This window comes from Oncorhynchus clarkii, chromosome 20, assembly GCF_045791955.1.
Source record: "Oncorhynchus clarkii lewisi isolate Uvic-CL-2024 chromosome 20, UVic_Ocla_1.0, whole genome shotgun sequence".
Lineage (NCBI taxonomy): Eukaryota > Metazoa > Chordata > Actinopteri > Salmoniformes > Salmonidae > Oncorhynchus > Oncorhynchus clarkii.
Genome location: NC_092166.1, coordinates 88499306 through 88515821, shown reverse-complemented (window position 1 = coordinate 88515821; position 16516 = coordinate 88499306). Strand labels below are relative to the sequence as shown.

At 45.7% G+C, this 16516-nt stretch overlaps 1 protein-coding gene across 2 annotated transcripts in view; it reads right to left on the bottom strand.

Moving 5' to 3' along the window:
• LOC139377021 (kelch domain containing 3) overlaps positions 1–16516 on the bottom strand; it is an 81480-nt gene that overhangs the window by 26389 nt on the left and 38575 nt on the right. For both annotated transcript variants that reach the window (XM_071120093.1, XM_071120092.1), the window contains 5 exons: positions 15362–15433; positions 8986–9199; positions 8057–8143; positions 5523–5631; positions 1901–1974 (listed from right to left, as the gene is read on the bottom strand). In XM_071120093.1, coding sequence (XP_070976194.1) covers positions 1901–1974; positions 5523–5631; positions 8057–8143; positions 8986–9199; positions 15362–15433 — 556 coding nt within the window. The remainder of the gene's footprint in view (positions 1–1900; positions 1975–5522; positions 5632–8056; positions 8144–8985; positions 9200–15361; positions 15434–16516) is intronic.

Sequence of the window (16516 nt, the reverse complement as noted above, 5' to 3'; positions counted from 1 at the left end):
GCATCATGAGGAGGGAAAATTATGTGGATATTTATTTATTTTTTATTTCACTTTTATTTAACCAGGTAGGCAAGTTGAGAACAAGTTCGCATTTATAATTGCGACCTGGCCAAGATAAAGCATAGCAGTTCGACACATACAACAACACAGAGTTACACATGGAGTAAAACAAACATACAGTCAATAATACAGTAGAAACAAGTCTATATACGATGTGAGCAAATGAGGTGAGATAAGGGAGGTAAAGGCAAAAAAAAGGCCATGGTGGCAAAGTAAATACAATATAGCAAGTAAAACACTGGAATGGTAGATTTGCAGTGGAAGAATGTGCAAAGTAGAAATAAAAATAATAGGGTGCAAAGGAGCAAAATAAATAAAATAAAATACAGTGGGGAAAGAGGTAGTTGTTTGGGCTAAATTATGGATGGTGTACAGGTGCAGTAATCTGTGAGCTGCTCTGATATATTGAAGCAACATCAGTCAGGAAGTTAAAGCTTAGGTCTTCTAAATGGACAATGACCTCAAGCATACTTCCAAAGTTGTGGCAAAATGGCTTAAGGACAACAAAGTCAAGGTATTGGAGTGGCCATCACAAACCTCAATCCCATAGAAAATTTGTGGGCAGAACTGAAAAAGCGTGTGCGAGCAAGGAGGCCTACAAACCTGACTCAGTTACACCAGCTCTGTCAGGAGGAATGGGAAAAAAATTCACCCAACTTATTGTGGGAAGCTTGTGGAAGGCTACCCGAAACGTTTGACCCAAGTTAAACAATTTAAAGGCAATGCTACCAAATACTAATTGAGTGTATGTAAACGTCTGACCCACTGGGAATGTGATGAAAGAAATAAAAGCTGAAATAAATCATTCTCTCCACTATTATTCTGACATTACACATTCTTAAAATAAAGTGGTGATCCTACCTGACCTAAGACAGGGAATTTTTACTAGGATTAAATGTCAGGAATTGTAAAAAACTGAGTTGAAATTTATTTGGCTAAGACTTCACCTGTATTAATTACACTTTGGATGGTATATCAATATACCCAGTCACTACAAAAAAAAAATACCCAGTCACTACAAAAATACAGGTGTATTTTTTAGATAAACTTTTGTTATTGACCAAATACTTATTTTCCACCATAATTTGCAAATAAAATAATTTAAAATCCTACAATGTGATTTTCTGGATTTTTTTTCATCTCATTTTGTCTGTCATATTGGAAGTGTACCTAGATGAAAATTACAGGCCTCTCATATTTTGAAGTGGGAGAACTTGCACAATTGGTGGCTGACTAAATACTTTTTTGCCCCACTGTATAAGACTCCTGAACAACTAATCAAATGGCTTCCCAGACTATTTGCATTACCCCCCCCCACGCTGCTGCTACTCTCTGTTATTATCAATGCATTGTCACCTTAATAACTCTACCTACATGTAGATATTACCTCAATTATCTCAACAATGGTGCCCCCGCACATTGACTCTGTACTGGTACCCCTGTATATAGCCCAGCTATTGTTATTTAATTATTTGTTATTCTTATTTTCTTAAAACTGCATTGTTGGTTAAGGGCTTTGAAGTAAACATTTCACTGTATTCTGCGCATGTAACAAATACAATTTGACTTGAAAGGCACCACTGAGTACCACTTCATATTTTCAAGCATGGCTGAATCATGTTATGGGTATGCTTTTCATTCATTTTCTTGTTGTGATGTGTTTTGTCCTATATTTTTATCCCAGCCCCCAACCCCACAGGAGGCCTTTTGGTAGGCCATCATTGTTCTTAACTGACTTGCCTAGTTAAATAAAGGTTAAGTTAAAAATAAATAAATAATAAAGACCTTTGAATTGAAAGAGAGAGTGAGAGAGAGTGAGAACGAGAGAGGGGATACTTACTGAAGTCTAGTATGTAGAGGTCAGAATGATCCATAAGGTTAAACTCATCTCCCATCCCCTGTTCTGGACATGGGCTGTGGAAAGGAGACAACATGTTAGTTACACTGCTGTTCTGGACATGGGCTGGCTCTCACACTGCTGCCCCAGACATGGAGCCCTTGAGGCTGGGGCCTTAAGGACATTTACTCTAACTTCCTTGATGCATACAAGGCCCTACCCCGCCCTCTGTTCGGCAAATCTGACCACAACTCCATTTTGCTTCTCCCCTCCTATAGGCAGAAACTCAAACAGGATGTACCCGTGACAAGGACCACTCAACGCTGGTCAGACCAATTGGAATCCACACTTCAAGATTGTTTTGATCACGCGGACTGGGACATGTTCCGGGCAGCCTCAGAGAATAATATAGATTTATACGCTGATTCGGTGAGTGAGTTTATAAGGAAGTGCATAGGAGATTCTGTACCTAGTTTTACTATTAAACCTATCCTAACCAAAAACTGTGGATAGATGGCGGCATTCGTGCAAAGCTGAAAGCGCGAACCACCTCATTTAACCATGGATAGATGACGGAGAATATGGGCGAATACAAACAGTGTAGTTATTCCCTCCGCAAGGCAATCAAACAAGCGACATGTCAGTATAGGGACAAAGTGGAATCACAATTCAACGGCTCAGACACGAGATGTGGCGGAGTCTACAGACAATCAAAGACTACAAAAAGAAAATCAGCCGACGTCCAGACAAACTAAACACCTTCTTTGCCCGCTTTAAGGCAGTGCCACCGACGCGGCCCACTACCGCGTCGGTGGCCGACGTGAGTAAGACATTTAAACGGGTACATCGCGAGGTTGCTGGCCCAGATGGCATCTCTAGCCGCGCCATCTGAGTATGCTCAGACCAGCTGTCTGATGTGTTTACGGACATATTCAATCTCTCCCTATTACAGTCTGCTGTCCCCATATGCTTCAAGATGGCCAACAAAGATAACTGAACTAAATTACTATCATACCAAACACTACTACTACTACTACTAAGTGTACTAAACACTACAACTACTACTACTACCAAGTTTACTAAAACACTACAACTACTACTACTAAGTGTACTAAACACTACTACCAATACTATGTGTACTAAACACTACTACTAATACTATGTGTACTAAACACTACTACTACTACTACTACTAAGTGTAATAAACACTACTACTACTACTACTAAGTGTACTAAACACTGCTACTAGTAAGTGTACTAAACACTACTACTACTACTACTACTAAGCGTACGAAACAATACTACTACTTCTAGTACGAAGTGTACTAAACACTACTACTACTTCTACTACTAAGTGTACTAAACACTACTACTACCAAGTGTACTAAACACTACTACTACTACTAAGTGGACTAAACACTACTACTACACACTACTGCTACATGTAATAAACACTACTACTACTACTACTACTAAGCGTACGAAACAATACTACTACTTCTACTACTAAGTGTACTAAACACAACTACTACTACTACTACTAAGTGTACTAAACACTACTACTACTACTACTACTAAGTGTACTAAACACTACTACTACTACTACTACTACTAAGTGTACTAAACACTACTACTACTACTACTAAGTGGACTAAACACTACTACTACACACTACTCCTACATGTAATAAACACTACTACTACTACTACTACTAAGCGTACGAAACAATACTACTACTTCTACTACTAAGTGTACTAAACACTACTACTACTACTACTACTACTAAGTGTACAAAACACTACTACTACTACTACTACTAAGTGTACTAAACACTACTACTACTAAGTGTACTAAACACTACTACTACTTCTACTACTAAGTGTACTAAACACTACTACTACCAAGTGTACTAAACACTACTACTACTTCTACTACTAAGTGTACTAAACACTACTACTACCAAGTGTACTAAACACTACTACTACTACTAAGTGGACTAAACACTACTACTACACACTACTCCTACATGTAATAAACACTACTATGTGTACTAAACACTACTACTACTACTAAGTGTACTAAACACTACTACTACTAAGTGTACTAAACACTACTACTACTTCTACTACTAAGTGTACTAAACACTACTACTACCAAGTGTACTAAACACTACTACTACTACTAAGTGTACTAAACACTACTACTACACACTACTCCTACATGTAATAAACACTACTATGTGTACTAAACACTACATGTACTAAACACTACTACTACTTCTACTACTAAGTGTACTAAACACTACTACTACTAAGTGTACTAAACACTAATACTACTACTAAGTGGACTAAACACTACTACTACACACTACCCCTACATGTAATAAACACTACTATGTGTACTAAACACTACTACTACTACTACTACTAAGTGTACTAAACACTACTACTACACACTACTCCTATGTGTAATAAACACTACTATGTGTACTAAACACTACATGTACTAAACACTAATACTACGTGTACTAAACACTACTACTACTTCTACTACTAAGTGTACTAAACACTACTACTACTACTAAGTGTACTAAACACTAATACTACGTGTCCTAAACACTAATACTACGTGTCCTAAACACTAATACTACTTCTACTACTAAGTGTACTAAACACTACATGTACTAAACACTACTACTACCTGTCCTAAACACTACTACTTCTAGTACGAAGTGCACTAAACACTACAAGTCCTAAACACTAATACTACGTGTCCTAAACACTACTACTACATGTCCTAAACACTACTACTACGTGTCCTAAACACCACATGTCCTAAACACTACTACTACGTGTCCTAAACACTACTACTAAGTGTCCTAAACACTACTACTACGTGTCCTAAACACTACTACTACGTGTCCTAAACACTACTACTACGTGTCCTAAACACTACTACTACATGTCCTAAACAATACTACTACGTGTCCTAAACACGACTACTACATGTCCTAAACACTACTACTACATGTCCTAAACACTACTACTACGTGTGCTAAACACCACTACGACATGTCCTAAACACTACTTCTACATACGCTACTACTACATGTCCTAAACACTAATACTACTTCTACTACTAAGTGTCCTAAAAACTATGTGTCCTAAACAGTACTACTACGTGTCCTAAACACTACTACTACGTGGCCTAAACACTACTACTACGTGTCCTAAACACTACTACTACGTGTCCTAAACACTACTACTAAGTGTCCTAAACACTACTACGACTACGTGTCCTAAACACTACCACTACATGTCCTAAACACTACTACTACATGTCCTAAACACTACTACTACATGTCCTAAACACCACTACTACATGTCCTAAACACTACTACAACATGTCCTAAACACTACCACTACGTGTCCTAAACACTACCACTACGTGTCCTAAACACTACCACTACGTGTCCTAAACACTACCACTACGTGTCCTAAACACTACTACTACATGTCCTAAACACTACTACTACGTGTCCTACTAACTACTGCTAACTACTACTACCACCACCTACTACTGCTAACTACTACTACAATGTGTACTCAACACTACACCCTATTACCTGGTTCCTCCAAACAGGATGATCCGATCTCCCACCATGCAACAGCACTGTCTCCTCCTGGGGCACGGACCTTTACCCTGCGGCTCTACCTTCTTCCACGAAAACGTCTCTGGAGGACATGTGTTCACGCACAAGCACACACAAAACACACGCACACAAACAAATACATTTAAACACTCAGACAAACATACACAATCACGTGTAGGCATGTATAGTAAAACCTTGTATATCCACTACACCATGCCATTTCAGTGGGAGGTGGGTCTGAATGAAACATCTACAGCTATATTCTATGTAAATGTAAAAATACAATGGGGCAAAAAAGTATTTAGTCAGCCACCAATTGTGCAAGTTCTCCCACTTAAAAAGATGAGAGAGGCCTGTAATTTTCATCATAGGTACATTTCAACTATGACAGACAAAATGAGAAAAAAAATCCAGAAAATGAATGTATTTTTTATTTATTAATTTGCAAATTATGATGGAAAATAAGTATTTGGTCACCTACAAACAAGCAAGATTTCTGGCTCTCACAGACCTGTAACTTCTTCTTTAATAGGCTCCTCTGTCCTCACCTCATTACCTGTATTAATGGCACCTGTTTGAACTTGTTATCAGTATAAAAGACACCTGTCCACAACCTCAAACAGTCACACTCCAAACTCCACTATGGCCAAGACCAAAGAGCTGTCAAAGGACACCAGAAACAACATTGTAGACCTGCACCAGGCTGGGAAGACAGAATCTGCAATAGGTAAGCAGCTTGGTTTGAAGAAATCAAATGTGGGAGCAATTATTAGGAAATGGAAGACATACAAGACCACTGATCATCTCCCTCGATCTGGGGCTCCACGCAAGATCTCACCCCGTGGGGTCAAAATGATCACAAGAACGGTGAGCAAAAACCCCAGAACCACAAGGGGAGGCCTAGTGAATGACCTGCAGAGAGCTGGGACCAAAGTAACAAAGCCTACCATCAGTAACACACTATGCCGCCAGGGACTCAAATCCTGCAGTGCCAGACGTGTCCCCCTGCTTAAGCCAGTACATGTCCAGGCCCGTCTGAAGTTTGCTAGAGAGCATTTGGATGATCCAGAAGAAGATTGGGAGAATGTCATATGGTCAGATGAAACCAAAATAGAATTTTTGGTAAAAACTCAACTCGTAGTGTTTGGAGGACAAAGAATGCTGAGTTGCATCCAAAGAACACCATACCTACTGTGAAGCATGGGGGTGGAAACATCATGCTTTGGGGCTGTTTTTCTGCAAAGGGACCAGGACGACTGATCCGTGTAAAGGAAAGAATGAATGGGGCCATGTATCCTGAGATTTTGAGTGAAAACCTCCTTCCATCAGCAAGGGCATTGAAGATGAAACGTGGCTGGGTCTTTCAGCATGACAATGATCCCAAACACACCGCCCGGGCAACGAAGGAGTGGCTTCGTAAGAAGCATTTCAAGGTCCTGGAGTTGCCTAGCCAGTCTCCAGATCTCAACCCCATAGAAAATCTTTGGAGGGAGTTGAAAGTCTGTGTTGCCCAGCAACAGCCCCAAAACATCACTGCTCTAGAGGAGATCTGCATGGAGGAATGGGCCAAAATACTGGGGCCTGTCCTGTCAAACCAACACCAGCTCCATCCCTGTCCTGTCAAGCCAACACCAGCTCCATCCCTGTCCTGTCAAACCAACACCAGCTCCATCCCTGTCCTGTCAAACCAACATCAGCTCCATCCCTGTCCTGTCAAACTAACACCAGCTCCATCCCTGTCCTGTCAAACCAACACCAGCTCCATCCCTGTCCTGTCCTGTCCTGTCCTGTCAAACCAACACCAGCTCCATCCCTGTCCTGTCAAACCAACACCAGCTCCATCCCTGTCCTGTCAAACCAACACCAGCTCCATCCCTGTCCTGTCCTGTCCTGTCAAACCAACACCAGCTCCATCCCTGTCCTGTCAAACTAACACCAGCTCCATCCCTGTCCTGTCAAACCAACACCAGCTCCATCCCTGTCCTGTCAAACCAACACCAGCTCCATCCCTGTCCTGTCCTGTCCTGTCAAACCAACACCAGCTCCATCCCTGTCCTGTCAAACCAACACCAGCTCCATCCCTGTCCTGTCCTGTCCTGTCAAACCAACACCAGCTCCATCCCTGTCCTGTCAAACCAACACCAGCTCCATCCCTGCCCTGTTCTGTCAAACCAACACCAGCTCCATCCCTGCCCTGTCAAACCAGCACTAGCTCCCTGTCTGTCCTACCAACCCAACACTAGCTCCCTGTCTGTCCTACCAACCCAACCCAACACTAGCTCCCTGCCTGTCCTACCAACCCAACCCAACACTAGCTCCCTGTCTGTCCTACCAACCCAACACTAACTCCCTGCCTGTCCTACCAACCCAACACTAGCTCCCTGTCTGTCCTACCAACCCAACACTAACTCCCTGCCTGTCCTACCAACCCAACACTAGCCCCCTGTCTGTCCTACCAAACCTCACAATTTAAAATGGATCTATTTTTTTTTTTAATGGTTTATCACCTGGGTTGAACTTCCAAAGGTCGTTGAAGTGTCGGTCCAGACGAGCGTTGTAGCCCCCGAATATATACAGCTCCCCGTTACAGGAAACTGGAGGAGAGAAAGGAAAATGAATAGAACATGACCATTTAGGAGATCTGTCTTTTTGTTTTAGAAAAATAATAAATCATATGGTGAGTAACAAAGGAAGAGCCCTAAAGACACAACGACAGGAACAGTGGGGTCCTAAAGACACCCCGACAGGAACAGTGGGGTCCTAAAGACACCCCAACAGGAACAGTGGGGTCCTAAAGACACCCCGACAGGAACAGTGGGGTCCTAAAGACACCCCGACAGGAACAGTGGGGCCCTAAAGACACCCCAACAGGAACAGTGGGGTCCTAAAGACACCCCAACAGGAACAGTGGGGTCCTGAAGACACACCAACAGGAACAGTGGGGTCCTAAAGACACCCCGACAGGAACAGTGGGGTCCTAAAGACACCCCAACAGGAACAGTGGGGTCCTAAAGACACCCCAACAGGAACAGTGGGGTCCTGAAGACACACCAACAGGAACAGTGGGGTCCTAAAGACACCCCAACAGGAACAGTGGGGTCCTAAAGACACCCCGACAGGAACAGTGGGGTCCTAAAGACATCCCGACAGGAACAGTGGGGTCCTAAAGACACCCCAACAGGAACAGTGGGGTCCTAAAGACACCCCCCATGTGACAGGGAGACTGAAAGGTCACAGAGAAGAGAACCGCAGTCAACAGAACATAATTACAGAAAAGAAAGATGGAACATTTGAATTCAGACAGTTTTCCTATAATGAATGCATTGACATGAGCCTTTTATTCAACACTGCCATTAAACTACAATACAAGGTAAAGGGTTGAAAAATGCAACGGGTGTTTGTGTGTGCCATTACGCTGTGTCTGTCTGTCTCTTACAGGCTGAGTGGCTACGTCGTCCCTCTGGTGGGAGCTGAGCAGTAGCAGTGTTCAGCCAGCTGTTGGTCTCTGTATCAAACACCTTTATCTTGTTGCAGTAGATCTCATTATTAGAGTGGAACGGACCGAAGCGATCTGCTCTGCCTCCAAACACAAACATCTTAGTGCCAACGATGGTGGCAGAGTGGAAGTCCCTCCAACGAGCTGGAGTACCCTGAGAGAAGAGAGAGAAGAGTAGAGAGGGGAGGAGAGACTTAGTGGTGATGGAGTACCCTGAGAGAAGAGAGAGAAGAGTAGAGAGGGGAGGAGAGACTTAGTGGTGATGGAGTTCCCTGAGAGTACAGAGAGAAGACAGGAAAGGAGAGAGAGGAGAGACTTAGTGGTGATGGAGTACCCTAGAAAGAACAGAGAGAAGAGGAGAAAGGGGAGGAGAGACTTAGTGGTGATGGAGTACCCTGAGAGAAGAGAGAGGGGAGGATAGACTTAGTGGTGATGGAGTTCCCTAGAGAGAACAGAGAGAAGAGGAGAGAGTGGAGGAGAGACTTAGTGGTGATGGAGTACCCTAGAGAGAACAGAGAGAAGAGGAGAGAGTGGAGGAGAGACTTAGTGGTGATGGAGTTCCCTATAGAGAACAGAGAGAAGAGGAGAGAGGGGAGGAGAGACTTAGTGGTGATGGAGTTCCCTGAGAGTACAGAGAGAAGAGGAGAGAGGGAGAGGGTTGGTGATGATAGTGACAGGAGTAGTGACGTGCTTCTACACCTGCATTGCTTGCTGTTTGGGGTTTTAGGCTGGGTTTCTGTACAGCACTTTGAGATATCAGCTGATGTACGAAGGGCTATATAAATACATTTGATTTGATTTGATTTGAGTACACTGGGGAGAGGAGTTGGGAGAGGGGGAGAGGGTTGGTGATGATAGTGACAGGAGTACACTGGGGAGAGGAGTTGGGAGAGGGTTGGTGATGATGATGGCAGGAGTACCCTGGGAAGGAGTTGGGAGAGGGTTGGTGATGATAGTGACAGGAGTACACTGGGGAGAGGAGTTGGGAGAGGGGGAGAGGGTTGGTGATGATAGTGGCAGGAGTACACTGGGGAGAGGAGTTGGGAGAGGGTTGGTGATGATAGTGGCAGGAGTACACTGGGGAGAGGAGTTGGGAGAGGGTTGGTGATGATAGTGGCAGGAGTACACTGGGGAGAGGAGTTGGGAGAGGGTTGGTGATGATGATGGCAGGAGTACACTGGGGAGAGGAGTTGGGAGAGGGTTGGTGATGATAGTGGCAGGAGTACCCTGGGAAGGAGTTGGGAGAGGGTTGGTGATGATGATGGCAGGAGTACACTGGGGAGAGGAGTTGGGAGAGGGGGAGAGGGTTGGTGATGATAATGAGTTGAGTTTGAGTTGAGTTTATTTTTATTTTTACAGGGACAGTGCACATTAATCAACGTTTCAGTAAAAGTGCCGGTTTTAGCCAGCCGGCTAATTTTCAACCGCAGTCCCTGGGCAGGTTATTAAAAACAATTACAATATAGACAATAGCAGCATAGAACAAGCAAGACATAGCAACATAGGACAAGCAAGACATAGCATACAGAGCAACATAGGACAAGCAAGACGTAGCATACAGACAGAGCAACATAGGACAAGCAAGACATAGCATACAGACAGAGCAACATAAAACAAAAAGCAGCAAGACAAAATTCATAAAAGCAACAAAGTGTTTCCACACCTCACAAGCTACAGACAACAGACAATATGGAAAGCGGCAACACACAGCTAGGGACCATGTTCACAAATCTGATTGACCTTTAGCCATGTCTTCAAGCATTTTGTGAAAGTGTGATATGTGGTGCAGTTATGTGTGTCTGATGGCAGTGTATTCCAGACATGGGGAGCTCTCACAGAGAATGCAGATTTACTAAAGGTGCTTTTCCTTAGGGGAACTATACAGTCAGTCAATGGCAGGAGTACCCTGGGGAGAGGAGTTGAGAGAGGGGGAGAGGGTTGGTGATGATGGTGGCAGGAGTACACTGGGAAGAGGAGTTAGGAGAGGGGGAGGGGGTGGTGATGATGGTGGCAGGAGTACCCTGGGAAGGAGTTGGGAGAGGGTTGGTGATGATAGTGACAGGAGTACACTGGGGAGAGGAGTTGGGAGAGGGTTGGTGATGATGATGGCAGGAGTACACTGGGAAGGAGTTGGGAGAGGGTTGGTGATGATAGTGACAGGAGTACACTGGGGAGAGGAGTTGGGAGAGGGGGAGAGGGTTGGTGATGATAGTGGCAGGAGTACACTGGGGAGAGGAGTTGGGAGAGGGGGAGAGGGTTGGTGATGATAGTGGCAGGAGTACACTGGGGAGAGGAGTTGGGAGAGGGGGAGAGGGTTGGTGATGATAGTGGCAGGAGTACACTGGGGAGAGGAGTTGGGAGAGGGTTGGTGATGATGATGGCAGGAGTACCCTGGGGAGAGGAGTTGGGAGAGGGGGAGAGGGTTGGTGATGATAGTGGCAGGAGTACACTGGGGAGAGGAGTTGGGAGAGGGTTGGTGATGATGATGGCAGGAGTACCCTGGGAAGGAGTTGGGAGAGGGTTGGTGATGATAGTGACAGGAGTACACTGGGGAGAGGAGTTGGGAGAGGGGGAGAGGGTTGATGATGATGATAGTGGCAGGAGTACACTGGGGAGAGGAGTTGAGAGAGGGGGAGAGGGTTGGTGATGATAGTGGCAGGAGTACACTGGGGAGAGGAGTTGGGAGAGGGTTGGTGATGTTGATGGCAGGAGTACCCTGGGAAGGAGTTGGGAGAGGGTTGGTGATGATAGCGACAGGAGTACACTGGGGAGAGGAGTTGGGAGAGGGTTGGTGATGATAGTGGCAGGAGTACACTGGGGAGAGGAGTTGGGAGAGGGTTGGTGATGATGATGGCAGGAGTACACTGGGGAGAGGAGTTGGGAGAGGGTTGGTGATGAGAGTGGCAGGAGTACACTGGGGAGAGGAGTTGGGAGAGGGGGAGAGGGTTGGTGATGATAGTGGCAGGAGTACACTGGGGAGAGGAGTTGGGAGAGGGTTGGTGATGATGATGGCAGGAGTACACTGGGGAGAGGAGTTGGGAGAGGGGGAGAGGGTTGGTGATGATAGTGGCAGGAGTACACTGGGGAGAGGAGTTGGGAGAGGGGGAGAGGGTTGGTGATGATGGCAGGAGTACCCTGGTGAAAGGAGTTGGGAGAGGGTTGGTGATGATAATGGCAGGAGTACAATGGGGAGAGGAGTTGAGAGAGGGGGAGAGGGTTGATGATGATGGTGGCAGGAGTACCCTGGGGAGAGGAGTTAGGAGAGGGGGTGGTGAAGATAATGGCAGGAGTACACTGGGGAGAGGAGTTGGGCGAGGGTTGGTGATGATGATGGCAGGAGTACACTGGGGAGAGGAGTTGGGAGAGGGGGAGGGGGTGGTGATGATGGTGGCAGGAGTACCCTGGGGAGAGGAGTTGGAAGAGGGTTGGTGATGATAGTGGCAGGAGTACACTGGGGAGAGGAGTTGGGAGAGGGGGAGAGGGTTGGTGATGATAGTGGCAGGAGTACCCTGGGGAGAGAAGTTGGGAGAGGGTTGGTGATGATGATGGCAGGAGTACCCTGGGGAGAGGAGTTGGGAGAGGGTTGGTGATGATGATGGCAGGAGTACCCTGGGGAGAGGAGTTGGGAGAGGGTTGGTGATGATGATGGCAGGAGTACCCTGGGGAGAGGAGTTGGGAGAGGGGGAGAGGGTTGGTGATGATGGTTGCAGGAGTACCCTGGGGAGAGGAGTTGGGGGAGGGATGGTGATGATGATGGCAGGAGTACCCTGGGGAGAGGAGTTGGGAGAGGGTTGGTGATGATGATGGCAGGAGTACCCTGGGGAGAGGTGTTGGGAGAGGGTTGGTGATGATAGTGACAGGAGTACACTGGGGAGAGGAGTTGGGAGAGGGTTGGTGATGATGATGGGAGGAGTACCCTGGGGAGAGAAGTTGGGAGAGGGTTGGTGATGATGATGGCAGGAGTACCCTGGGGAGAGGAGTTGGGAGAGGGTTGGTGATGATGATGGCAGGAGTACCCTGGGGAGAGGAGTTGGGAGAGGGGGAGAGGGTTGGTGATGATGGTTGCAGGAGTACCCTGGGGAGAGGAGTTGGGGGAGGGATGGTGATGATGATGGCAGGAGTACCCTGGGGAGAGGAGTTGGGAGAGGGTTGGTGATGATGATGGCAGGAGTACCCTGGGGAGAGGTGTTGGGAGAGGGTTGGTGATGATGATGGCAGGAGTACACTGGGGAGAGGAGTTGGGAGAGGGGGAGAGGGTTGGTGATGATGGTTGCAGGAGTACACTGGGGAGAGGAGTTGGGAGAAGGTTGGTGATGATGGTGGCATGAGAACCCTGGGGAGAGGAGTTGGGAGAGGTGGAGAGGGTTGGTGATCATAGTGGCACGATTTCAGATTCAGAAAACTTTAATGTCCTCAAAGAGGCAATTCATCTCTCAACATCTAAACATGTACAATAAATAGCAAAGGACATTTACAAGGCAATAGGCAGGATAACTGCAAATTCATAGTGCAAGTGCTAAGTGCAATTAGTCCAACATTTGTTAAGTTGCAGAATAGCATTCGGAAGAAAAGAGAACTTGGCCCTATTTTTTTTACCTTAGGTAGTCTGTGTCCAGAGGGAAGGAGCTGGAATTCAGGGTTGAGTGGATGGGAAGAGTCAAACACTATGTATTGGCCTTCTGGAGGGCTCTGCCCAGGTAGAGAGATGGAGGGCTCTGACCAGGTAGAGAGATGGAGGGCTCTGACCAGGTAAAGAGATGGAGGGCTCTGCCCAGGTAGAGAGATTGAGGGCTCTGCCCAGGTAGAGAGATGGAGGGTTCTGACCAGGTAGAGAGATGGAGGGCTCTGCCCAGGCAGAGAGATGGAGGGCTCTGCCCAGGTAGAGAGATGGAGGGCTCTGACCAGGTAGAGAGATGGAGGGCTCTGACCAGGAAGAGAGATGGAGGGCTCTGACCAGGTAGAGAGATGGAGGGCTCTGCCCAGGTAGAGAGATGGAGGGCTCTGCCCAGGTAGAGAGATGGAGGGCTCTGCCCAGGTAGAGAGATGGAGGGCTCTGACCAGGCAGAGAGATGGAGGGCTCTGACCAGGCAGAGAGATGGAGGGCTCTGCCCAGGTAGAGAGATGGAGGGCTCTGCCCAGGTAGAGAGATTGAGGGCTCTGAACAGGCAGAGAGATGGAGGGCTCTGCCCAGGTAGAGAGATGGGGTAGGGTAGGGTCAGGGTGAAAACTAAAACACTATAGGATAGGGTCAGGGTGAAAACTAAAACACTACAGGGTAGGGTCAGGGTGAAAACTAAAACACTACAGGGTAGGGTCAGGGTGAAAACTAAAACACTACAGGGTAGGGTCAGGGTGAAAACTGAAACACGACAGGGTAGGGTCAGGGTGAAAACTAAAACACTACAGGGTAGGGTCAGGGTGAAAACTAAAACACTACAGGGTAGGGTCAGGGTGAAAACTAAAACACGGTAGGGTCAGGGTGAAAACTAAAACACGGTAGGGTCAGGGTCAGGGTGAAAACTAAAACACTACAGGGTAGGGTCAGGGTGAAAACTAAAACACGGTAGGGTCAGGGTGAAAACTAAAACACTATAGGGTAGGGTCAGGGTGAAAACTAAAACACTACAGGGTAGGGTCAGGGTGAAAACTAAAACACTACAGGGTAGGGTCAGGGTGAAAACTAAAACACGACAGGGTAGGGTCAGGGTGAAAACTGAAACACGACAGGGTAGGGTCAGGGTGAAAACTAAAACACTACAGGGTAGGGTCAGGGTGAAAACTAAAACACTACAGGGTAGGGTCAGGGTGAAAACTAAAACACTACAGGGTAGGGTCAGGGTGAAAACTAAAACACTACAGGGTAGGGTCAGGGTGAAAACTAAAACACGGTAGGGTCAGGGTGAAAACTAAAACACGACAGGGTAGGGTCAGGGTAAAAAACGAAGCATCCCTGTGGAACGCTTTCGACATCTTGAGTCCATGCCCCGACAAATTGAGGCTGTTCTATTGGCTAAAGGTGTTCCTAAAGTTTTGTGCTGTGTATAATCTTCTCTCCCAGACTTTTAGTGCTTCTAGTCTCCCAACGGATGGTGAAAGGCCGCTGTTATATTTGCTCAATAAGACCACTGCACTGGACTAGAAATGCCCAAAAATTGAAATCTGTTGGTAGAGCATGGCGCTTGAAACGCCAAGGTTGTGGGTTCAATTCCCACGGGGGACGAGTACGAAGAAGTACATTAATGTATGCAGTCCCCACTGTAAGTCGTTCTGGATAAGAGCGTCTACTACTAAAAGACTCAAATGTAAGGTAACTCACCCTTGCATTGATTAGTGACCAGGCCATGGTTGTGGTGTCCAGCTTGTGGATGTCATTGGAGAAGCAGTCAGCCTGGAACAGAAGAGAGAAAAGGAGACGAGAGGACAGGAGAATGTCATGGCAACATCATACAGGAAACAGAAGTGAGAGAGCTTCTGTTGGTAACTCATTCACTGCCATGTTATGCAGAGAGAATAGAGATATGCATCTATGGTTCAGTTAGTACTCTTTTAAAAAATAATAATATGTTTATTATTTTACAATAAAAAATCTAATAAAAAAGACAGCAATACTAACAATGACATTCATTGTACTGTTGAATGGGATGGCACATTTAGAGGACAAAACAAAACTTAACTCACACATACACAAAATAAAACAAAATCCTATTAGGTGGTACATGTATAGGAAGACAGCATATAGTCATTACAAGCAGTGTAGTTAAGCCCAAAATAAATACTGAGTGGAGTACAGCACAGAGTAGCAGCAGATCGTCAACCCAGTTATGAAGCGGGACTAGACCATTTATCCAGTATCGGCTGACATATTTTGTAAAACATTGGACTTCTATTGGAGGTATTATATCGAATCTTTTCATATGTATTACATTCCCTAAATCCCGTAACCACATTTCAAAGGTAGGTACAGTCTCCAGTTTCCAAAATTGCAATATGAGCCTCTTGGCTAATAGAGTACAAAGAGACAGCTTTCCCTTCGTGGTTATTCCCATCAACTGTACCAAACAGAGCGGTCAATGGGTCTGGGGCTAGAACTCTATCAAAGGCTCTAGATAAGTAATCAAAAATGAGAGCCCAGTAAACATGTAACTTAGGACATGTCCAGAATAAGTGGGTCAACGTCCCCTCATCCTGCTTGCACCTCTCACACAGTGGTGAGGTGTCCGGGAATATTTTATGCAGTTTTACTTTTGAGTAATGTAACCTGTGTATCACCTTAAACTGTACAAGGTTGTGTCTGGCATTCACTGAACTGTGGTTTATATTCCTGAGAGCTTCTACCCAGTCCTCATCTGAGATTTCTGACCCAAGTTCTTGTTCCCAAGCCCTTTTAATGGTGTCTGTGGATACCTCTATGTGGGCCTGTAGCACATCATACAGTCTAGAGACCGACCCTTTTGAATGGGGTTTGACAAGG